We start from the raw sequence: 23,208 nt of genomic DNA on the forward strand, positions 1-23,208 counted from the left end.
AGTAACACGTTTTCATTCTAAAGAAACCATATACCGCACATCACATTTCACTCATGGAGGATGCATAGAGATTACCAAGCTTTTGCACGGTACGAGACGTCTCCAGATGGAAGAAATGTTGCAAAGAAGTACCAGGCTCTGAGCCTCAATATATGTATATCGAAATAAACCACCTAAATACGCCTTATCCAAGCTGGCTTTAGTCTATCAGTTGCTATATCATATTCTCTCATTCATACATAAATCCTCGAATGCCTCTCAACGCTGACGGTTTCTTATCCTTCTTCGCACTCGCTTCATCTTTTCCCTTGTCCTTGGAGTCCTTTCGGAGTCGGTTCTGCGTTGCACTAGCAAACAGGTCCGAGTGACTTCTCGCAAGTAACCGTCCTGCTTCTCCGCGTCCAAACCGTAGAGTATCTGGACTCATTGACAGAGATGAAGTATCCGGCGACCCGGGAGGATGTGCCCAACCTCCTGATTTTGGTGATATCGCACCTTCGGGCCTGTGGCCCAGAGGCGGCGTCACATTGAAGGCAGTGCCTTCTCCAGCATCAGGACTCGATAGAACGCGGGGCGGTCTCGTCTTCATCATCACTGGGCTTGTCGACACAGAAAAAGACCCCTGCTCAGCCTCCGACACGTTTGATGTCTCGATCCTAAGGTGACTGGGCTTTACCTCTGTCTTCATATCCAGAAGAGATGATTGCAGCGCCGTGTACTTGCGAGTCAGAAGATCGCACTGTTTCTGTAGCTCGGCCTGTTTTTCTCGGCTTGCTGCGAGCATTGACTCGATCGCCTCCTTTCCGCCTCGAGTTGGTCGAGCTCTAGAGTCCTCTAGGGCTTCAGATAGCTTTGTTTGGAGTGCTGCGATTTGACCCTGAAACAACTTCCGGGTCCGCTCTATTTCGCCTTCGCGACTAGCGAGTTGCAGATTCAATTCCTCAACCTTACCCTCAGCTCCTGCAGCGGCAGCGGTTGCTCGCTGTTGCTCTAGTTCCTTGGCCTGGTAATCGCGCTCTACTATTGTAAGCCTGGCCACTTCGCTCTTTAACCGGTCAATCTCAGCGCTATGAAGCTCGATCGACTGCATGTTCTGCTTCCAATTCACTTCCTTAACCTCAGCCTCACACAGCAGCACGCGCAACTTGTCACGTTCTGCCGTCGAATTTTCCAGCTCTTTTTGAAGAGTTTCATAGTCCGACTTGAGTTTCTTCGACTCGTCACGCAGCTTCTTAAGCTTAGTGGAAAGATCGGCCTCCCACTTCTTCGCCAGGGCACGACTCTTCTCCGAGTCCCTCCGGACCTGCATTTCGGCCTTCTTGGCTTCTTCGAATCGATGCTTCAGATTGCGATTCGTGATCAAGAGGTTCTGAGTTTCCGCCTCAGTTACCGCCTCTTCCATGTGCCGCCTTCGCAAGTCACCAATATGCGCCATATGCTGCTGCTTCAGATATCTTTCAAAGTTGAGATCGTTCTGAAGCAACAGAATCTGACGCTGTAGATGAGATACTTGCGTATTCGTTTCGGTCAAAGAGAGGGGAGTGCTGATATTTGGGAGTGCGCCCGACAGCGATGGGCCGAGTCGGTCTGCAATGGAGTCTTGGTTACTGAGTGAAAGCGATGGGACGCTGTCGTTGGCCAAAGACTGATGTAGGCCGGATTTGATAGCTTTATTCGACTGGATCATATCTTGCAGCTGTGTATGAGATAATGACTGGATAAGATGAGGTCCCAAGGTTGGACTATCGACACTTGGTTCTCTTATCCTGGCATCTATGGAGTCTCGAGTAGAGGGGAGGCTGGACTGAGATCCCCGTCGAATTAGAGCAGAAGGCCGACGACTACTCGCGATGGACTCCATACTTGCAGATGTGGGCAAACGATAACCACCAGTAGCCTCAGTTGCTGTCTTAGGGTTTGATGGATCCTGGACTTCTCTGGTATGGCCCTCATTCGATGGACAAGCTTCTGGAGTCGACAAATTATGGCCTACAGATTGATCTGATTCTGACAGAATGCATAACGCCATGCACTCGGCAACAACCTCTGATGCCTCGCTCTTTATCCAACGACCAAAATCTGTCTTTTCTGAATCGATTGTGAGAGTGAAAAAGTTTGGGTGTAGCAAATGACACCGACGGAACCTTTCCGACTGATCCCGAATCTCCGTCGGCTGTACTTCCATATCGTTAGCATTGGCCACGTTGGCGTGGCGTAAATATCTCTGGGGCTTGCGGATATAGTCCATGAAATTGATAGGATATAGACCATAGAGGATAGTATAGTAGCTGAGAAGATGATAGATCGGGTGATCGTCGACCTCAGCTTCGTAACCACATTTCTCCCAGGTAGTCGAATCTGCATCCTCTGGTTGAGATTCAATTATTCCAGCTTGCTCTCGTGACCAAAATAGCAACCTGGCATAAATGTTGAATAGCGTAGGCAGATGTGGAACGAGCGAACTTGGCATTTGAGGCAGAAGCATAGTAAGGACTGTTAGTGCAGCTGACACAATAGTTGTCGAGCTGTCCTGTTGCAGACATTTCATTATATCAGCAAATAGTGGTGTTTGTAGGATTTGATGGAGATGAGGGGGTTGGCTCTGAAGGTAGTCGCCCAAAAACCGCAATACAGCTTTGCGATATTGTTTCTTGACAAAGTAACGGCCCAGGGCTGTGAATAGTTCCTTGCTCAAGTCAGTTAGGCCACGAGTATGGAATTGGGTATGACTAACCTTGGGGTGCTTCTTTCCAAACTGCACGAGGGCTTCCCGTGTTATTCTTTCGTTTGGTTCCAGATGTGTTAGAGCCTCAGATACCGAGGGGTATAGTTTCTCCATCCATCCTGTGAACAACCGATCGATAAGCGGGTTGGAAGCAAGGTCAGCCTCAGATACATCATGATCCTCTTCCGCAACGGCGATGATTTCCATGATGTTGGCTAGTGATTCTTCCACGACGCCCTTTTCAGGAGAAGACTTGGATAAAAGTGCGGAACAAGAATCCCACCATGCAAAGATGCGCTCGGGAGTCCGAAGTACGGGCAGGAACTGCCGAAGGAGGATCAAGAAGGGTGCAAAAGCGGTAGGCTTATCCTTGACGTGCTTGTCAAAGATGGAGAACAGTTCCTCCTGCAGACGATCGGCTGCAGCGTCATCTTGCTTCTGGTGTCGGCGGAGGTAGGAGTCGATGGTCTGTACTAAGTCGTCGGGAAGAGAAGGGGTTGGCTGCGAGAGGTAGGCAACGATCGCCTTTGAAAGGTCCTTTAGCGACCTGGACAAGTGGAGATGAGTGTCAGCGAGCAACGAACAAGTGTTTCTCAAGGGAGGTGAGTGTGCAGAAGCCAAAGGAGGAGATGGAATGGAAGATCACAAGGCACGAGTCGCGGGGTGAGGGGGACTCGCTGAGTCGATGGACTGGACGACTGCTTGGGATGGAGTTTTCTGCAGGGAACAATATGACGTACGCCGATGAAGCCATGACTGGCGTAACGGCCTCATCCGGGACTCGTGAGACTCAAGGTGAGCAGACCGAGGTGATGAGGCCTGTTTGAATGTGGATCTTGAATTGTGTTCTTGAAGCGGACGGGGATTTAATCTAGGTGAAGCTATTCGGTGTCGGGCGTAGACAGCATGATTTTACGGCGCGGCGCGGCGCGGTTAACCTTGCAGCTGATTGAAAAGGTGGTGCGAGTTTGTGGCGTTGAGTGGAGCGTACCCGCTGGAGCAGGTGCCGTAGGGGCTGTTCACTGAAAACAGCGGATGGAAGTCGTGCCATGGAGGGGCAGTCTAGGCACTTCAGTTGATACAAGTGCAGTGGGGCCGGCAGAAAGCTGATCGTCCACCCGCCGAACCCAGTCATGACCCAGCATTGTTCCTTATACCTTTTCGTCGCAGGTGGGGACAGCCTTCTCCGGGGGTACCTTAGACTTAAGCCAAGGACCCATTCATCGAGCTAACAACCCCGCACTTTCCTCAGCTAGCGCAACTGCAGACGAGACCGTACATGACTTTGTGAGAATAGCAGATCACACCAGATATCGAGCCACCTTTGGCCAGGCGTCAGTCACCAGTCACCAGTCTGGATTGAGTGAGGTGGTTGCAGTTCAATTCAATTGATGAGGGGAAAGCTTCAGGGCAAAGCAACCACAGGAACATTCCTTGCCGTGCTTTAAAACCTCCATCTCCTCTTGCTCGTCTTCTTCTCTTTTCCTTCCTTTCTCATCATTATCCAGATCACTTACAAACCAACCAATTTGACTCTCCACCAACAACAACAACTTTCTTCCATAGTAGCCAGCATCTCCATTCGTGCTTGCCTACTTACTCATACTCATTGACTTTTCAATCCGTCACAATTCTTCTTCAATTCAGACCTTCTTCTAAACCTCCAACAATACCGCCAAGATGAGTGCACAGAAGACCTCGGCCATCGCTGACCAGGAGCCCGTTGACGTTCTCTTCGCTATCCACGAAAAGTTCGATCTTCTGGACTTTGCCGGCGCGCTCGAGGTCTTTACTACTGCTTGTCACGATTTCAAGAACCCTGACAGTAAGCAATCCTATCTACCTACCCGTACAGTACAGTACATTGCAACACAGTACCCCTCGATCTGGTGTTGTCGGTACGGTGCGATGCAGTTCGATACAGTACAATCCCATTTGGCTTTACCCCTCCCGCTGATCACTTTACCTCTTCCGATAGACAACAAGGCCTTTGAGGTCACCATCGTTGGCCCCGAACCCAAGGTCCTCTCCGACCAGGGTATCGTCGTTGGCGCCCAGATCACCTACAAGGAGGCACACGAGCGCCTTGAGGACTTTGACATCCTCGTCGTCGTCGGTGGTAACTCCAAGGAAGTTGTCGCCAAGGAGCTTCAACCCCTTCCCCTCATTACCGACTTCTCAGAGCTTCAGAAGCGTGATCCTGCCCGCGAGCGTACAATCCTCTCCGTCTGCACCGGTGCCCTCTTCCTTGGCAAGCAGGGCATCCTCTCCGGCTTGTCTGCCACCACCCACCCCGATTACCTTACTACCTTTGAGAACATCTGCAGCGATGCTGCTACCGTGAACCTTCAGGAGCGTACCGATGTGGTAGAGGACGCTCGCTACGTTGTCAACAACCTACGATTCGATCTCGGCGAGGACGAGAGCCCATACATCCGCCGCAAGTCCGATGCTGGTCAGGGACGTCGCCCTTCGGCAGCCCGGTACGTTATAGTTATACCCCACTTTATCATGCATTGAGTTTGAAACAGTCAACTGACTTATGATGACACACAGAAAGGGAAGCATGTCGTTCAAGGACTCCAACACGCGCCGTGAGTCGATTGTTCGTCGTGCCGCCATGCGACTTGGTGGTCTCCGTGTTGTGACATCCGGAGGCGCCAGCTCTGGCATTGATGCCGCGCTGTATCTTGTCAGCGCTTTGATTGATGATGCTACCTCGTTGGAAGTGGCCAGACGCCTTCAGTGGAACTGGAACAAGGGCGTTGTCGTCGATGGTCTCGACGTCTAAGATCCCTGGCAGTGAGTGCCGTGTACGAATTAAGAGTTTACGATGGGCTCAGGCATAGGCCTGATTGAGACCAATTTTTATGTATTTATGTATTTGAAAGCTGAGCGGGAGGAACCCTAAGAAAATATCAAAAAGACTAGGAGCTCTCTATTTAATTCAATTGTTTGGTCGCCTTTCCAAAGAAAGTCACAGCTGCCCGAAGTTGATGATCAAGATGTTTCCGCTTGTGCCATTGTACAGTACGGCACTGTACAACTTTAGGTGCTACCTAAGGTTTATGTGTCGTCGTTGAAAGTGCGGAGAAAGAGGTCACGAAGTGGCACTAATGCTGTATGGCACAAAAGAACAAACAGCCAGGGCGCTGAAACCGAAAGGCGATGACGCGGGACCCACACAAGCTCGGGGAGCTCCAGCTCCCAATTCGCAATGCGGGATGTGGTCTGGTCGTGTGATGATGCCGGCTATGTCCATGAACCAGGGGGAACAGGGGTCAAGGCGGGCCAACATCACCTCATACAGGTAGGTACCTAGGTAACTATGAGTCTAGTGAAGATGGACAACAATAGCAGCACACTCTTTACTTCTCGACTCGTGTTGGAATGCATATTTTGTAAATCTAAAGAAGATGGCAAAGATAAATGAGTGCAGTACAACTGAAGAGTGGATGGACGAGAATGGACGTTTTCTCATGGGCTGGATCTAAGCCAAGACATGAGGACAATGGGAACTCATGATGACCTGGTGGTCATCGTAAACGCACCATTGATTTTCGGGAAGAACTTACAGTTCTCTAGAAACTGCAAACAAATACCCAGTTAATGACTTTTACATCCCGTCAACATCAAATTATTGGATATTTGAGGGCTTGATCTGCTGCTAATGTTCTACCAAGTAGCTGCATGCTGCATATCATGAGCACCGCATGTGACCATCGGGATGCCCTTAGCTCAGTCATACCAAGGTTTATGGCACTAGAAAATGTAACTACAGACCACGTTAAACTTTCAATCGCCAAGCTATGCCCTCATGGGTTTGTCTCTGCGCTTCACATCATCAAGCTTGACTGAACGACCAAACTTGTGGCGTTTCCTGATGTGGCTTGTGCCTAGGCAGATGAGTGGATCAAGTATGCTGACATAATGCTTCTGTACTGCAGCATCTAATTGGGCGACACGCCTGGCTGGTACTTAGATTTGCGACGGGATGAAAGTTGTTTCAAGCTCTACGACTTGAATTTTCTTCATCTTCTTCTCTTTGTACTACTATCCGTCCTCGATCACTTAGCTACATACGAAGAAACTACGAGAATATTTTACGAACACTGTTAGATCCTTTGGCCGTCCAATCGCTTCCATCATGACCGACTGGGCCAAGCTCAAGGTCGTTGACCTCAAAGCCGAGCTCAAGAACCGCGATCTTCCGCAACACGGTCTCAAGGCCGACCTTGTCGCGCGACTAGAAGAAGCCGACCAAGAGACAGCGGAAAGGGGGTCCCAGAAGGAAGTTGAAGATGCGCCCGAAGATGCGCCCGCGACTAATGAATCTGGAGGCGATGAGCCGTCAGCCGAAGAACCAACTGTCGCGATACCAGAGCCCCAAGACGCGACCAACGAACCCGAAGCTGTAGACGAGAAGCCAGACGAAGATATGGCAGTGACAGAAGAGAATAAGAAAGAGACGGATGAGACTGCTACACCAATTGCCGACGAGGAGCCAAGTAAAGGGGTTGAGGGTGGAGATCAAGATAAAGATAAAGAGCAGGAGGTCACCAAGAACGGAACATCAAAAGAGGCACCTCAGGAGGCAGATATGGCAGTGGATGTGCCACGCACTGGCAACCAAGTCGATCCCCAATCGCGGGAGCCAACAGTGGAGGGGAAATCGAGAGCGGGAACAGTGGCCACCACTGTCGACTCTACGCCCTCACATTCTCTCGAACCAACACCTGCTGCCGAGCAGCAAAAACGGAAACGCCGCTCTCTCACACCACCTCCCACTGAAGAATCAATTGCACGAAAGCGCGCCCGCACAGAAGAAATTCCCGATCAAGATGACAATTTAGGCTCGCGCCAGGAGGATCTGCTGCCTGAAACTGCAAACGAGTCTGCGCCGATGAACATCGACAGCGAACCTCAAACAGAAAATCTTAAACACGAAACTTCGCAAGACCTTGTTGCGCCAGAACTTAAAGCCATTGTCGAGGAACAGTCCAAAGAGAACAGCGACAAACAGCAGGACATGGATTACGAGCGGGACGTTGCGCCTGCGCTGCACCCAGCCACTTCTGCGCTTTACATCAAGAACTTTATGCGTCCTCTTAGGCCCCAGGATGTCAAGTCGTATCTTATTGAGCTCGCGACACACCCTCGCGATTCTTTCGACGACGGTATCGTCGTGGAATTTTTCCTCGACCAAATCCGCACCCATGGTTTTGCTATTTTCAAAACCACCGCTGCTGCCTCACGCGTTCGCACAGCACTGCACGACACTGTTTGGCCTAATGAGAGCAACCGCAAGCCCCTATGGGTTGACTTTGTTCCCACTGAAAAGGTTCGCGACTGGATTGATACCGAACAAGCCAGTGGTGGCTCACGTGGACGTTCCGGCGCGAGATGGGAAGTTATCTATGATGATGGGCCTGATGGCGTGATTGAGGCTCGTCTCGAAGAAGCGACATCTGGTACAGGTCCTCAACCAGGCGCAAGATCACATACTGGGCCCGCAACGGCCACTGACTCTATTCCCGTTGGCCCCAGGGCACTGCGCGATCCTGCCATTCCCACAGGTCCTCGTCCTGTCCGCCCAGGTACTGGCCCCGGCCCTCGGCCCCCGCCCCTTAACCCAGGTGGCGCATCCAAGAGGACTAATGCTCATCCTGCCATCTATTATCAACCCGTGTCTGAAGATCTCGCCCGCCGTCGCATCGACAACATGCGCTCATACTACACAAACAAACGTGATCGGGATTTTGGGCGCGAGATCAACCGGTACTCATTCGAAAATGGCACATCGTTCGTTGATAGAGGCAAGGAAGTGTTTGAAGGCATTCGTCCTCCTCATCGTGAGCGAGGAGGTATGGGTCGCGAGCGCCGTGGAGGAAGACGTCGACGTGGCGGCGGTGGAGGTGGCGGTCGACCACGCAGTGATCGTTATCTTCCTCCTCCGAGGGACGATCGCCGCCCCCGTCGTGGCTCCGTATCCGATGATGGAGATACTCGCATGAGAGATTGAAGACAGCATACAACGAATGTCAGACATTACAAACGGAACGACCAGAAAACCCTGGCATGTGTACATAGGAACTGAGAGAAGTGAGCTGGGCCTTAATACATTCGATGACGGCGTCCAAGGGAATAAAAAGGGCAAAAACTCAAGGAAATAAACACGTATCATGATATCGATAAAAACAACTATTTCTAATATTAATTGCTTAAATGATCTCTTACATCTGCGCCTTGCCTCTGGAAACCGACCACGAATAACAATATCGGACAATGCTGACACAAGACACATTCATATTCAGCAGAGTTCTTTAGGCACAATACATATCATTCACAAGACGAAGAACCGCATAAGTGGTATCATAATAATTCTTATATGCTTGATGTTACATTACAGATAACATTTTGAAAAAAGCAACCGTTTCCCTTGCACCCGAGAAAACAACAGATGTTACCCAACTACCAAACCCAGACGCCAAAATCATCTCAAACTCTTCATTTAAGCAGTAGCGGCAAGAGGAGTGGGCTCAACACCAACACGCTCTCGGCTCATGATGTCGAGCATCAGAGGGGTAGGTCGGTTGTCCTTGAAAACGACCTGGTTGCTCTTGGCGAGCTGGACGCTCTGGAGGTACTTATCAAACAAGTAGGAGCTGTCCATGGGACCACCCTTGGCCTCGGGGTGGAACTGGGTAGAGAAGATGGGCCGGGTCTTGTGAAGCATACCCTCGTTGGATCCGTCGTTCAGGTTGACGAAGTACTCCTTGAAGTCGCTGGGGAGAGTGCTGGCATCGATGGCGTAACCGTGGTTCTGGCTGGTGATGTGGCAGAGACCGGTGGTCAAGTCGAGAGCGGGGATGTTGTGGGCTCGGTTACCGTACTTGAGCTTGATGGTGCGTGCGCCAACAGCAAGAGCTAGGAGCTGGTGACCCAGACAGATACCCATGATGGGAATGTTAGAGGTCTCCATAAGACGGGCAAGGTTGTGAACAGTAGCCTGGCAATGGGTAGGGTCACCGGGACCGTTGGAGATGAAGACACCGTCAAAGTGCTGCGAAACCTTGTGGATAGGGTAGTCGTAAGGGAAGACGGTAACGGAAGCACCTCGGCTGACCAGGCTGCGAAGGATGTTCTCCTTAACACCACAGTCGATGAGGGCAACGTGGAGAGAGGCACCGGGAGACTCAACAACGAAGGGAGCCTTTGTGGTAACACGCTTCACAAGGTTGATTTGACCAGGGTCGACGAAGCCCTCATCCTCATCGGCATCGTACTCTTCACCAATGGAGATTCTAGCCAGGGAAGAGCCCTGCTCTCGGAGATGAGTAACAATGGCACGAGTGTCGACACCAGAGATAGCGGGAACACCCTCTCGGGCGCACCACTCGCCCAGACTCTCAACAGCAGTCCAGTGGCTGTAGTTGACAGCAACATCTGAGACAACGATACCGGCGCACTGAACGTGAGGGGACTCGAAGTACTTGAGGAGGTTGAACTCGTCACGGGCGGCAGAGGGAACACCGTAGTTTCCAATCAGGGGCTGGGTGAAGACGAGAATCTGGCCTCGGTAGGAGGGATCGGTCATGGACTCGGGGTATCCAACGAGGGAGGTGGTGAAGACGGCTTCACCAGAAACGTTGGCGTTGGCGCCGAAAGCCTTACCCTGGAAAACGGGACCATCCTATTGAATGGTCAGTTTGGATCAGATGGAGGAAACTCCGGCGTAACATACTCGAATGGTAAGAGTGGCGGGGAGAGAAGCAGCAGGAGCAGTAGCTCGAACGGCGGAGAAAGGCATGTTCCTGCCCTTGCTGCCAGCAACAGCCTTCTCAGACAGGTATCGGACCTGAAGCATGGTTCGGCCAGAAGCCGACGCGGACTTGGCCGCGGGTTTGGCAAAGGAAGCCAATCGGGAGAACATTTTGATATTTGGTAGTTGTTGTTTTAAGTTGGTTTTAGAAAGGATGTAGTCGATTGTTGAGAGATAGTTCTTTAGCAAGACTGGGACTTCCAGAGGTGGTCTATAGCAAATAGGTTAGTTTTCATGTCTTATGTCGGTCGAGCCAGGTTCCAAGCGGTGAACCAAAAGTAGCTAAGGGTTACGAACCAGAGAGATAATCCTGCAGCAAGACGAATTAGTATTGTGTCAATTGGATTATTGAGAGTATCTTGATGTTATTGAAGGGGGAATTGATCCCAGCGATATGCAACTGTAGCTCCCACAACTTGTTGTAGAGCCACAGATTGAAATTTGATACATGATGGCGGGGTTGATACACAGATTGGGTATCTCACAAAAAAAGTGAACTTACCTGCGAGGTGAAGATAGAAAGGCGCCCGTTCATATGGGCGGATTGGGAGACGAGCTCAAGTCGGGGGGTATATGAGGAGATGCAACCGGGTTGCAGGAGCGTTGAGTCAGACTTTTAAAGTGGCAGCTTTATGATTATCGCGAGGATATCTTTCTGTTGTAGAAGAAGAAGAAAAGAGAGAGAAGAGTCAAGAAGCGGAAAGTTGGGGAGAAAAGTGTAAGAGAAGATGGTGGGTGCGATCCCGCTCCGCACCTGCCGCCGCGACTGACAACACGGCCTTGGTCATTGGCAAGTTTTTTCGTGCAGAGTGGGTTTCTCACTACAATTTTCCCTCTGGCGGATGTCCGATGCCGCTCTTCCGCTGAGAAAACAGCGTTGGCGGCTTGAGCGCTCCGCCTAATGGCAGCGCTACAGGGCGCTAGAAGGCCATAAATGCCCCGCTGCCCAGGAACTGAACCCTTAGGTCAAGATCTCTGTCAAACTCAGCCCTCCGATATCGTTTTTGGAGAAGAAATTTGATGGCCTGCTGTGACCAACACCAACACGTCACACACTGACTCTCTCTATCGCGAACACCATAACCTCTTTTCATGTTGCACGTCAATTGAACTTCTATATCTTGTCTGAATTGCCTTGCCCGCACCTTTATACGATTGACATGTTGACCAATGCTCTGTGCTCATGCGACTCCAGGTCAAGCAGCATGCTTAACTGGACTGAGTCAAGCACTGGCCTGCCCTTTATCATGTCAAAATGGAGTCAGAGATTTGATCCACTGCCCCCAGACGCCTCCGGAAATGTTGAGATGACCTTTGATTCGCCGTGGTTGGGGAATTCTTGCTCTGCTGGCGGTCAAAGCCTATAAACCAGGCTAGAAGCATTTGTAGCGTAGCACTGTCGATCCGTTCTGATAAGAGCCCGTGGAGCCCTGTCCAGTCCTGCCAGGAACACGGCATTCGGCAGTCGGAATCTGTCGAAACATGGAACCTTGCACGTCCTGGGTCTTGGTTCTTGGTTCTTGGTTCTTGTGTGCGATAAGGATAAGACCGTCTCGGCAAGTTTTAAGCCTCAACATCTTGCTCTCTGTTACCGTGCTATTGGTAACAAAACCCCACAGATACCCAGTAGGTATCTAAGTCTAATAATACTCACTGTTGATATTCATATCTAGAGTGTATGAATAAGGGTAGTCTATTCACAATCTAGCGAGATCCGTTTATCTACAGGAGAACCACCTTTATAACATCAAAACGACCATCTATTAATCTATGGCACCCCTGCGCCTTCAAGTTAAGAACTTGGATCAATGGGAAATGATAAGTCTCAATCGTAAAAGTCTCAAGATCGAAACCTCCTCCAGCAGAGCGAGGTTACGATTTTTGCATTTTTATCTTCATATACATTATCTATATCTGTTTAATATCAAGATTCTGGTAGGATTTCGTAACAAGCATAAGTGATGGCAGCTCGAGTATTTTCTAGACAGCTTTCATAGGCATGGAATTTCCAGGTATAAAGGCGGTCTTGGCATCTCGTCTAAACCATGCACTACTTTGAGATACTGTTGCTGGCATCCTGAACCAATATAAGTAATAAGTAGGTTAAGTTTTGGATAGACAGCCTAGGTCATTCCATCACCTGTAGAAACCAGATAGAAGGAATACGCATCTGAGGCGAGTACGTAAACACACAAGATCAATTGATATACAGTAGTTTTCCATGAACTTTACAATATTTATTGAAACATCGCTACCTACGCAATGTAACAGGCTTCGAGTATTTACTAGTCTTTCTATTCGTTTACAAAGCACCAAGCTCCTTAAGCTTGCTAACCAGGCCACCAACGTCCTCCACCTTGCCACCGCCCTGTCGAGCAGGAGGCTCTGAATACAAGTCAGCACCAGCCAGAAACTGCAGGGACAAGGAATAGTTGGAAAGGAGAACTTACCAATAACCTTGATCGTCTTGAGACGATTCACTCCATCCAGACCAAAGTCCTCGAGCCTTGTCTTCTCCAACTTCTTCTTCTTGGCCTTCATGATGTTGGGCAGACTTGCGTATCGAGGCTCGTTAAGTCGGAGATCTGTGGTGATGACCATGGGCAGCTTGGCGCGCACAGTTTCGACACCACCGTCCACTTCCTTTGTAACAGTAACCTCGTCGTTGGCGCCGAACTCGACCTTGCTTGCCTGTGTAGCCTGCGGCCATCCCAAAAGACCCGCCAGCATCTGGCCTGTCTGGTTGGCATCGTCGTCGATGCTCTGCTTGCCCAGAACAACCAAGTTGCTCTTCTGCTGTTCCACGGCCTTCTGGAGCATCTTGGCTACCGTCAAAGGCTCGATCTCCTCGCCCTCCTTCAGTTCAACATGGATTCCTCGGTCTGCGCCCATGGCCATGGCTGTTCGCAGCACATCTTGCGCCTTGGGTGGGCCAGCTGAGATGACACAGATATCCTCGACACCGCCGGGTGCACGCTTCTTCTCTCGGATGCGCACTGATTCTTCGACCGAAAGCTCGTCGAATGGGTTCATGGAGTGCTTGACGCCGGCTTTCTCGACGCCCGTCTGGGACTTATTAACTCGGGGCTTGACCTGCAAAGGCTGTCAGCGTTCTGTGTCTTCTCTGTTTGCAATTCTAACTCCCTTACAGCATAGTCAATAACCCGCTTCACGGGGACAAGAATCCGTAGGGCTGACATGTTGTATTGTTGTTGTTCAATGCGAGATCCAAGTTGTCGAGCGGCGAGATATTCACAAGGGCCGGCCAAGTCGTCATGGCAAAGCTCGGCGCGGTACCGGCTAGGGCCGGTCTCAGCTCAACCTCGGCCGACGGCCCACGTGACAGAATCGCCGGCCGAACCAGCGATGTCGGGATTTATCCATAATATAATGTTGTGTATTTTTCCTGAAATATCTTGCTATATACCCAGGTTTAGATAACTTGTATCACCGTCATTCGTCTATTCAATGGGTTACCATCGCGAAGAGATATTTACGGCAACATGGAACGGTTGGCCCTCTATCAATATCGAATCGCCGGCAACTTAGACACAAATGCCGAGTTCAGCCACAAATAACCAGTTCGGCCGACATCAACCATGGACAGGCAGGGAGGCATAGCTTATACATGGTAACAATTGAGGCAATCCCATAAAAGTCGAGTCTTGTAGAAAGAGTAGCTCCACTGATAAGCACGCCTATACTCCAATGCTCCAACTCCTGTACATCAACAACATATCAACCTATCTCCCAACTTACATCATGTCTCCGCTCACCAGTCATCCCATGCATCATCCTGCTTCTTTGTTGGAGGAGCCGTTGTGTTCTTCTTACCCATACCCATAGCACTCGTTCCGATAGAGTTATTGGCAGGTTGTCTCTGGTCAGCCAAGTTTGAGAATTCATCCCAGAAGCTCTTCTTGCTCTCATCCAAGGGAGCATCTCGGCTCTTTTGGTTATCGGGTCCCTCTACAAATCTGGTAAAGCCATCCTGGGCATTCTTGCCTGCTGCTTGAGCCTGCTTAGCGAAGGCAGAGGCTGTTAATTGGGCTTGCTTAGCAAAGTCACCCTCGGCGAGCTAATGGCATGTTAGAAGAAGCCCAAGAAACCAAGTATTGACTGCAAATATTGGACATACCTGCTTAGCAGTGGGCTGAATGTAGCCATCGTTGACTGTCTTGGCAGTCTTTGAAACAGTTGACGTAAACCATCCGAAGCCTTTAGTCAAAGTCGCCACGGCATCTTTTTGGAAATCTCCAAAGCCGAGGTCATTATCCGACTGACTAGGTGCAGGCGTGCTTCCAAAACCAGCATATTTTCCTCCTTGGCTAGGTGGCAGATGATCGGGCCGTGACGCGTTGTCGGCTCCAAGCCTTGAGAAATATTGGTCGTCCACCTTAACCTTGCCTCCTGATGCTGCCGAGGGGCTCTCGTTCCGGTTTGTGCTGCCACTCATGGGAGTTCCAGTTCGCGAGGCGGGCTTCACGGGCGCAGCGGCAGGCTTCTTCGCACCAGGAACGTACTCCCGGCCCTCGACCTTGCAGCTCAATCTCTCCTTCCACTCCTCGCCAACTTCACCACTGTAGCGCTCCGCGATAGTTGAGTCTTCCCATGTGATGCCCATCATCTTGGTCTGTTCATGCTCTTCGAAAAAGGTCCTCCATCCCTCATTGCCACCGAGTCGCATTCGTTCAATTTCGCTCGATTTGAAAGCGTCCATAGAGATACTTCGGACGAAGGAAATGTGGACACCAAGGCCTCTGTGCACACCAGCACACGAGAGGCAGATAAAGATACCAAACTTGGGAGATGCCCATTGCGGGGATGGCGCATTGCAGTCGCAGCAGATGTTATTCTTGGATTCCTTTTGGAGAGTCGCGAGCTATTCACAGTTTCGGTGTCAGCATATGCAAGCGCATCGCAGAGCGACGAGATGGTCGAAGGGGAGGTTCAGCCGCTGGAAAGGGGACAAATCAAGAACTAACCTTGGACCGCGTCTCAGGATCGACCTCCCACATGCCCTTGGACGCCATCGCGAAGGTTGAGTGCTTGTATAAACTGTTGAGCCTAGGTGGAGGTGTATTTTTACGCGTAGGTATAGGCAATCGCTATGATGGGTTGATGCCCAGTTGAAACTTGTAAATAAATCCAATCGTACATGGAGTTGGAAGGGAGACGTCTCAGTGCACACTAGTGGCCGCCTCCCAGCCAGCCTACGCCCATGCCCATGCCCATGCCTTCCATGCATTTACACCACTCAGCGCTCAGTGCCTAGAGCTCTCACTTCATTGGAGCATGGCCCAGTTCCTCCCGTGTTCAAGCATGCCATCAATTTTGTGGGCTTGTCTCTCTTAGGGGCTACGTTGGCGGGGCACTTCTAACCATCTGCTACACTCTACGGATACCGTATCAATAATAACCATCACTACCACGTTCTAGACCCAACATATGTCCACTATCCACCACGTGAGCGATAACATTCAATTCTGTGTTTACTTTTAGTCTTTCCCTTACCTTTGAAGCCATCTTAGCAAAGAGCACTATCATGATGTATATGAGGTGCTGATGCGAACGGCATCGGGACTTTTCACAAACTTTGAGCTAATTGCTCATAGCTAAAGCTGAACCTACCTGTGAACCATGCCCGCTGCTAGCCCCCGCAACTCTATCGGGTTAATATCAAACGTGCATTGGCATCCATGACCACATAAAGATCAGAACTCATGTTGATCACCAGTCACGCAAGTCAAATCATAACTTCATCGAATGCCCATTCATGATAGCGCTAAACTTTTCTCCCTTTCCACCCGCCTCTGGTGCAAACTAGTGTACATCCCAGCAGTAGTGTGATAGAGAAAAGGTGATACAAATACAAGACAACAGAGGGCCCGAGAGTGTTTTTGTGTCCCGATGATGGAGATATTAGTGTTTTGATGTGAAAAGTAAAGGTTAACAAGTAAACACCATCCCGAGATTCATCAGAGTTCGATTCGCTCTTGCTATGTCCCCCCCAAAAAAGCTCAGGTAAGGTGGAAAAACCTCTTTCTTTCTTTTCATCGTTGTAGCGAGAATCTACCGTAAGAGAAATCGTTGAAATCGCATGCCCAAATCGTTAAGAGTAATCATCATGACATAATACGAAGTTCATGTCCGTGAAACTCGCGCCATGCCTGAACTTAGGCAGTAGTGGCGGGAGTGGTGGAGGCGGGAGTGGCCTCAGTCGCCTTGTTGGCAGCGGGAGCAGCAGCAGGAGCAGCAGCAGGGGTGGCAGCAGGAGCGGCCTTGGTAGCAGCAGGAGCCGCAGCGGTAGTGGCAGCGGCACCAGCCACGGCACCGGTGGCAGAAGCAGCCTCGGGAGCAGGAGCGTTCTCCTTCTGGGCATTGGCAGCATCACCCTCATTCTGCTCCTCGTCGGTCTTATCGGGGCTGTCGATAGCAACCTTGACGGCAATCTCACGACCCTCAATCTCCTTTCCGTTCATCTCAGTAACAGCCTTCTGCTGGAGCTGCTCGGAAGCAAGAGTGACAAATCCGAAGCCACGACCCTTGCGGGCCTCACCACGAGCCTGAAGCTTCTTGATCATGAATCGAGGGATAGGACGAAGAGCGATCTTGGCAGAAGAGGGCTCATAAGCCTTGAAAAGCTCAATAAGCTGTGGGGGTGTTAGCATATCATGTTGATAGCAAAGCTCATACATCACTAACCTTATCCTCAGTCAGGTCGTAAGGCAGGTTGGCAACCATAACCTTGGTCTTGGAAGGAATTCCATCAGCAGGAGGACCGCGTTCGCGGCGCTCACGCTGAGGGCGAGCTTGGTTCTTGGGGGTCTTTGCATTTGGGTCAGTGTTGATCTTGTTTGTGATGTCGGACAAGGGTTGGACCTCAGTGGTGGCAGGTGCTGCGGCTGCGGGGGCAGCATCGTCAGTGGCAGCAGTAGCCTCAGTAGTTTCGCCCTCCTTCTTTTCGGCACCCTCCTATTACATTGTCAGCAAAGGGTTTAAAGATCATAGTACTGAGATATGACTCACACGGCCAGCGCGGGCGGTGCGGCCTCCACGACCACGGCCACGACCGCGGCCACGTCCGGAAGCTCGACGACGAGAGCCCTCGGCACCAGAGCCGTCACCGTTGGCACCCTCAGACTTCTCACCAGCAGGCTCAGGCTTGCGGGCAAGCTGGACGGAAACCTTGCGCTCAAGGATCTCCTTGCCAGAAAGCTCCTCAATAGCACGCTCGGCCTCAGTAGGAGTGGAGAGATCAACAAAGGCGTAGCCGACGGGGCGGTCGGTGCGAGGGTTCTTAGGGATCGAGACAGACTCGCTGATGACAGTCAGTATATAATGCGTTTATGCATGATGAAAACGGTATGGAAGGATAGAAGCTCAGCGTATACACAATCGCCGTGTCCCCTGCAGAGCCATGCCGAGGCAAAGAGAGCGATTATTCCCATTCCGACGTCAGGGTGAGACATGTTTATGGGGAAGGTGCTGCAGGCGTGCCTGTCCATGATATGTCGTCTTTTGAGGTACAGAGAAGGAGCTCATTGCGACGGCAGGGAGACACGTGTCTCTAGCGGGGGCTTTCATGAGGAAGCCAAGACAACGGCAAAAGGGACAGAGAATTCGGGTACGATGATGAGGCTGAGAAGAAGATAGAACTTACACAAGGTAGCTCTTGAAGAAGTCCTTCAACTCCCCCTCAGTTGTCGCATAGGCCAGGTTGCCAATGTAGAGGCGGCGGCCCTCAGCAGCGCTGGCCGAGGCGGCCTCGTTGGCGGCTGTCTTGTCATCGGTAGGCTTGTTGCTGATGGAGGTATTGCTCAGAGTGTTTGCGACGTCATTAACGGCAGCGTCCACGTTGGTGTTGTTGGTAGACATGTTGGCGGCTGGTGGATGAAGTTGGTGGTTAGGTTGAGTATGACGTTCGAACTTGGACCTGTGGTGGAGGAGCGTTCGAAAACGGTGGCTGCGAGTTGAACAGGTAGAACTCTGGTGCAATAAGGAGGAGTTTGATCAGGGTAGCTTCGTGCCCTAGAAACGAGGTTGAGATTAGACAGACGACGGGGCGTTGCGCGGAGACACAGGTTGTTTGATGTTGTGATGGAGAAGGGAAAGGAGGAAGAAGTGATCAGAGAGATAGCGGATTATGAAATATTTTTCTCGCCTTTGGGTTTGGGGGGCACAGGCAGGAGGGAAGGAGGAAGGGGTGTGTTGTCAGGGGGGTGGGCAGGTGAGGAGTTGTGGAAAGTGGAAAGTGGCCAGGGCTGGGGAGGACGGCAAGCGCAACGAGCGGAGGGAGGCTATGGATCTGGTACAAGTCACGAAGGAAGGTACCAGAAACACGATACAGTCATTAGGAACAACTCCACGTCTCAGTGAGGCTGCCAAGGTATCAAGCACTCTAAAAGAAGGTATCCAGTACCTAAAAGCTCTTAAGAGAAAGCTTCAGTTTTGTGGGTTCTTTCCCGCTTGAGTGGTTCTTGATCCCGGCACCTTACACCTGAGGACTGCTTTCGGCTGGGGGAGCTGTTTCTAGAGCCTGCACCTACCCTGCCCTATCAAGTAACGGCAGGTAACACGTATGTAGTAAGTACGTACGTACCTGAAGATGAGGAAGGTGGCTGCTTGGAGTTGTTCAGATGAACAGTCTTGGCAGGAGTTGAGAGACGACAGGAAGATTCCTTTTGATGATTTTACAGTATAACCAGACTTGAACGATGCATGAATTTGTGCCAGTTCATGTACGTATTAGGGCCTGACGTGTGGGTGCGGGCGGGCCAAGCATGTGCGTCACTCATGTATGTATCGGTGTAGTTTAAAGTGGTGCTGTAGATGGGATGCGATATCATAGGTAGTTGGATTATAATAGGCTTCTAGTTGACTGTGGAAAACCAATTCGAGATTGCGTTGGGACCTGCCCAGAAAGGCCATGGCTGACTTTAGAGTTACAGAGTGGAAAGGAACAGCATCAATCGGAGTTGTGGCGGAGGAGGAAAGAACAAACGGTGAATTGCAGTTGCACTCGAACGATTCCCTTTTAGCCTGACCGCTCCTGCTGATTGACCTTGTATTGATGGATATAGAGGTGAGTTGAAGAACAGTGGGACTGCTCCAGGTGCATTAGGCTGCCTATTGTGCTGGTCTAGCTCTTCCAGGGTTCAAGATCAGGAATAAGGACGCCTGCTTCTTGAGGATTGTATCTAGTAACAATAAGATTGCTACCAATAATTAAGTCGAAGACTTCATGTTTCTCACAGTAATAGTATGGAGATATATTCTAGATTTCCATAAGGGGTAACATATCGGTCTATTTTGGTGGAAGTCCAGGGGTCCCCAGCAACTAGCCTCAGCACCGTTGCTTTGTGGGCTGGCGGTCACAGTCATAGCTGGGTCAGTTATTACCACGATCTGGAGTGTTTACAAACAGTGAAGAACATCCCTGAGGAGTAACCCAAAAGATACATTGCCTGTGTGGTGTATGTCCCTTGAAGTTTATTGAACTGTACTCAGAGTGGGAAACTTAACGCAACTTCCTGACGTCGAGTATCGCCTCCAAAAAGACTGATGGCTGATGCATAAACAGACAATTCAGCTGCTCGGGTGCCTAGAAGGCCGAGATTACTTGCCCCGGATCATTCGAAGTTGAACATCTTACAATGGCCCCTGACCAGGTGTTGCAAGTCTTCTATCCGTATGCTCCTTTCGCCCCTTATAAGCCCCTTTCGAGTTGTGGGAGTCAATGACCAGGGGCAGCATCGATCATTAACTACTCCCACCAATAAATACACGAGACGAATGAGCTGCCCATGCCCGGTAGCTCGGATCCAATGCTGCGCTGCGCTGCGTGCCTGTATCCGTACAGTAGCGAGCTAGGATTAGGATTGGGATAAGGATCCCGATGACCCAAGTCCCCGAAAGCCAAGTCCAGCTTAATTTATTGCTCCACAGCTTCTTCTTCTTCTAGAACTCGTCCGTTGTCAATGCGTCTTCGACTTGACTCTTGTTGAGACTTGGTTCCTGTGGCTTGCACTATGCCACAGTCACTTGACATGTCTACAATGTACCACGAATCCAGGGCCAGGCATAGGCATATGCCTACCTATCAATCAGAGTTGTAAGTTTTTACTAAAGAATATGTCAAACTACCTATCAATGGTTATGTAGCTCCAAGTTTCGAGGGCATTAACCAGTCCAATTGGAACTTTGCCTTCTGAATACACAGGTTGAGAGGTATTGTCACTTCCATTCAATTATAAGAAATTTTTAGTGCAAAGTACTCTCTGCAAATGATTCATGCATTATACAATAGGTCATAGAATCGTAACAATCAATGCTGATTCATCAATAAATAATTTCATCCCCAGATTGATTAGATCCGAGAACAATAGGCGACGGGACGCAGATTCTTTCACCCCGCCATCGGCCATCCACTAATCGGCGCTAATCAAATGGTAAACCAACCCACCTCCAGACTTTTATCAGCCTGCGACACCGGACCATTCGCTACATATATACACTTCCATCGCATACTACTGACTTTATACCAGAACTTCTCGTAGTCCACTGAACGCTCATAATGGCGGTTCAGGACAGGAGCGTCCTCGTCCTATACGGATCCGAGACAGGCAATGCTCAGGATATGGCTGAAGAGCTGGGGCGAGTGTGTCAAAGGCTTCATTTCAAAAGTCGCGTGGAGGAACTCGATGCAGTAGATTTAGTAAGTAATATAATTTATTTAACATCTTCCTATTGCTGACTCTCTACTCCAGAATGCCCTTCTCCAGCCCAAGTTTGTGATATTCGTTATATCAACAACTGGTCAGGGAGATATGCCTCACAACTCATTACTCTTCTGGAAAAGACTACTACGCAAGAAACTGCCACCAGGATGTTTAGCTTCACTTAACTACACAACTTTTGGACTAGGCGATAGCACTTATGTCAAGTGAGTCTTAGTGAAACTGTTCTTGATGTTCTTATAAGCTTACAAGTAGCAGATTCAACTGGGCAGCTCGGAAGCTGAACAGGCGTCTTGACCAGCTCGGTGCTGCAACCTTCATTGATCCTTTTGAAGCTGATGAGCAGTTTCCAGATGGGTGAGCTTTCTCTCCTCAACTTAAGTCCTTGCCTCTAATGAGTCATAGCCTTGACGGGAGTTTTGTGCGCTGGGCTGAGCGACTTCATAATCATTTCCTCGAGCACTATCCCCCACCCCTTGGTCTTGAGCCTATCCCGGATGATGTTATTCTCCCTCCCAAATGGTCTCTCGAGAAGCCCCTCGAGAATAGTACAGTTACTAACGGTCACACGTCACCACCACTTGAAAACTTCCCCCCTTCCTCACCACTTCCCATCCCTGATGGCTGGACAGCAACTTTGGTAGGAAACGATAGACTTACACCGGAGAATCACTGGCAAGATGTTCGCCTCATCTCATTCGATATCCCCAAACGAGATGGTGTCAAGCTTACCTGTGTTCCTGGAGATTGCCTCACTATTTACCCCAAAAACTTCCCTGCGGACGCTCAGAGGCTCATCAGCCTCATGGGATGGGAAGATGTTGCTGATAAACCTCTTGATCTTTCCCAATGCGAATCTCTCCCAACAAACCTCTTCATAGATCACAAGTGCACGTTGAGAGACTTGCTCTTGAACAACATCGACTTTACCGCTATTCCTCGAAGATCATTTCTCAAGAACATGTCCTACTTCTCTACCAACCCAGATCATAAGGAGCGTCTACTTGAGTTCAACATGACTGAGTACCTAGACGAATACTTTGACTACGCCACAAGGTCCAGACGGTCTATTCTCGAAGTTCTTGAAGAGTTCACATCCGTCAAACTCCCAGCGGAACGACTCTTTGACATATTCCCCCTTATCCGTGGTCGAGACTTCAGTATTGCCAATGGTGGTGTTCACCAGAACCACCCCACAGATGAGAACAAGACCCGGATCGAACTCCTCGTTGCACTGGTCAAGTACCGAACAGTCCTTCGCAAACCTCGTGAAGGTCTCTGTTCTCGCTATCTTGACAACATTCCTATCAACTCAACTCTCACGGTCACTCGCAAACCCGTGCTTTCACCGATTCATGGCGCGCAAAATGCTCAACGTCCTCTGGTGGCCATTGCCACAGGTACTGGTCTTGCTCCGATCCGTGCCCTTATTCATGAGCGCCTCACACAACCATCACCGGGTCCCATGCATCTCTTCTTTGGAAACCGTAATCGTGAGGCCGATTACTTTTTCCAGCAAGAGCTAGACACTTTGGTCCATGATAAGCAACTGAATGTGTTTCTGGCATTCTCGCGGGATCAACGAAATAAAATTTATGTACAGGATCGGCTACGAGAGGAATCCAAGACGATTGAAGAAGTGATTTTCGATAACGGAATATTCTGCGTCTGCGGCGGCTCAACTAAGATGGCAGATGCCGCCAAGAAAGCCGTTTTTGACCCCTTTTCGGAGGACGTGAAAGATGTTGAAGAGCGCAAGAAGATGTTGGCTAGTTTGACATGGTGGCAGGAGATATGGTAGATAAGCTGGAAAACTCGCATTTAAAAATCAGTATGCAGTGAAGAAGAGGCTTCTAGGATAGAACGTGGGCCGTTTGTGGTCAACAGCCATTAGATGGCACGCACACCTTGTATAACAGATT

At 50.1% G+C, this 23,208-nt stretch overlaps 7 protein-coding genes across 7 annotated transcripts; 2 read left to right on the forward strand and 5 right to left on the reverse strand.

Moving 5' to 3' along the window:
- Positions 1 to 105: 105 nt before the first annotated feature.
- B0J16DRAFT_33492 (Hamartin protein-domain-containing protein) lies at positions 106 to 3,650 on the reverse strand. Its single transcript, XM_046127011.1, has 3 exons — positions 3,466 to 3,650; positions 2,735 to 3,272; positions 106 to 2,686 (listed from the first exon to the last, which is right to left on the reverse strand). The coding sequence occupies exons 1-3, from the start codon at positions 3,477 to 3,479 to the stop codon at positions 230 to 232; spliced, it is 3,009 nt and encodes a 1,002-aa protein (XP_045989706.1). The 5' UTR covers positions 3,480 to 3,650; the 3' UTR covers positions 106 to 229.
- A 611-nt stretch (positions 3,651 to 4,261) lies between these two features.
- On the forward strand, positions 4,262 to 5,710 carry B0J16DRAFT_33542 (class I glutamine amidotransferase-like protein). The gene is made up of 3 exons (XM_046127076.1): positions 4,262 to 4,550; positions 4,704 to 5,208; positions 5,282 to 5,710. Exons 1-3 carry the CDS (start codon positions 4,406 to 4,408, stop codon positions 5,514 to 5,516), a joined length of 885 nt encoding a protein of 294 aa, XP_045989707.1. The 5' UTR covers positions 4,262 to 4,405; the 3' UTR covers positions 5,517 to 5,710.
- A 3,477-nt stretch (positions 5,711 to 9,187) lies between these two features.
- Positions 9,188 to 10,953, reverse strand: B0J16DRAFT_33584 (carbamoyl-phosphate synthase, arginine-specific, small chain, mitochondrial precursor). The gene is made up of 3 exons (XM_046127126.1): positions 10,845 to 10,953; positions 10,470 to 10,758; positions 9,188 to 10,418 (listed from the first exon to the last, which is right to left on the reverse strand). Exons 2-3 carry the CDS (start codon positions 10,656 to 10,658, stop codon positions 9,237 to 9,239), a joined length of 1,371 nt encoding a protein of 456 aa, XP_045989708.1. The 5' UTR covers positions 10,659 to 10,758; positions 10,845 to 10,953; the 3' UTR covers positions 9,188 to 9,236.
- Positions 10,954 to 12,763: 1,810 nt separating this feature from the next.
- On the reverse strand, positions 12,764 to 13,920 carry B0J16DRAFT_329746 (uncharacterized protein). Its single transcript, XM_046126358.1, has 3 exons — positions 13,697 to 13,920; positions 12,998 to 13,640; positions 12,764 to 12,932 (listed from the first exon to the last, which is right to left on the reverse strand). The coding sequence occupies exons 1-3, from the start codon at positions 13,745 to 13,747 to the stop codon at positions 12,850 to 12,852; spliced, it is 777 nt and encodes a 258-aa protein (XP_045989709.1). The 5' UTR covers positions 13,748 to 13,920; the 3' UTR covers positions 12,764 to 12,849.
- Positions 13,921 to 13,928: 8 nt separating this feature from the next.
- Positions 13,929 to 15,764, reverse strand: B0J16DRAFT_360114 (uncharacterized protein). The gene is made up of 3 exons (XM_046129678.1): positions 15,533 to 15,764; positions 14,686 to 15,429; positions 13,929 to 14,625 (listed from the first exon to the last, which is right to left on the reverse strand). The coding sequence occupies exons 1-3, from the start codon at positions 15,578 to 15,580 to the stop codon at positions 14,320 to 14,322; spliced, it is 1,098 nt and encodes a 365-aa protein (XP_045989710.1). The 5' UTR covers positions 15,581 to 15,764; the 3' UTR covers positions 13,929 to 14,319.
- A 959-nt stretch (positions 15,765 to 16,723) lies between these two features.
- Positions 16,724 to 18,425, reverse strand: B0J16DRAFT_378514 (uncharacterized protein; the record flags this gene model as incomplete). The annotated part of the gene is made up of 4 exons (XM_046130926.1): positions 16,724 to 17,200; positions 17,253 to 17,522; positions 17,577 to 17,868; positions 18,211 to 18,425. The coding sequence occupies 4 exons, from the start codon at positions 18,423 to 18,425 to the stop codon at positions 16,724 to 16,726; spliced, it is 1,254 nt and encodes a 417-aa protein (XP_045989711.1).
- Positions 18,426 to 21,009: 2,584 nt separating this feature from the next.
- Positions 21,010 to 23,207, forward strand: B0J16DRAFT_33692 (putative NADPH reductase TAH18). Its single transcript, XM_046127292.1, has 4 exons — positions 21,010 to 21,264; positions 21,317 to 21,492; positions 21,545 to 21,643; positions 21,692 to 23,207. The coding sequence occupies exons 1-4, from the start codon at positions 21,124 to 21,126 to the stop codon at positions 23,085 to 23,087; spliced, it is 1,812 nt and encodes a 603-aa protein (XP_045989712.1). The 5' UTR covers positions 21,010 to 21,123; the 3' UTR covers positions 23,088 to 23,207.
- The last annotated feature ends 1 nt before the right edge of the window (position 23,208 follows it).

Source organism: Fusarium flagelliforme (assembly GCF_020744385.1).
Source record: "Fusarium flagelliforme strain FIESC 12 MPI-CAGE-AA-0113 chromosome Unknown B0J16scaffold_1, whole genome shotgun sequence".
Classification (NCBI taxonomy): domain Eukaryota; kingdom Fungi; phylum Ascomycota; class Sordariomycetes; order Hypocreales; family Nectriaceae; genus Fusarium; species Fusarium flagelliforme.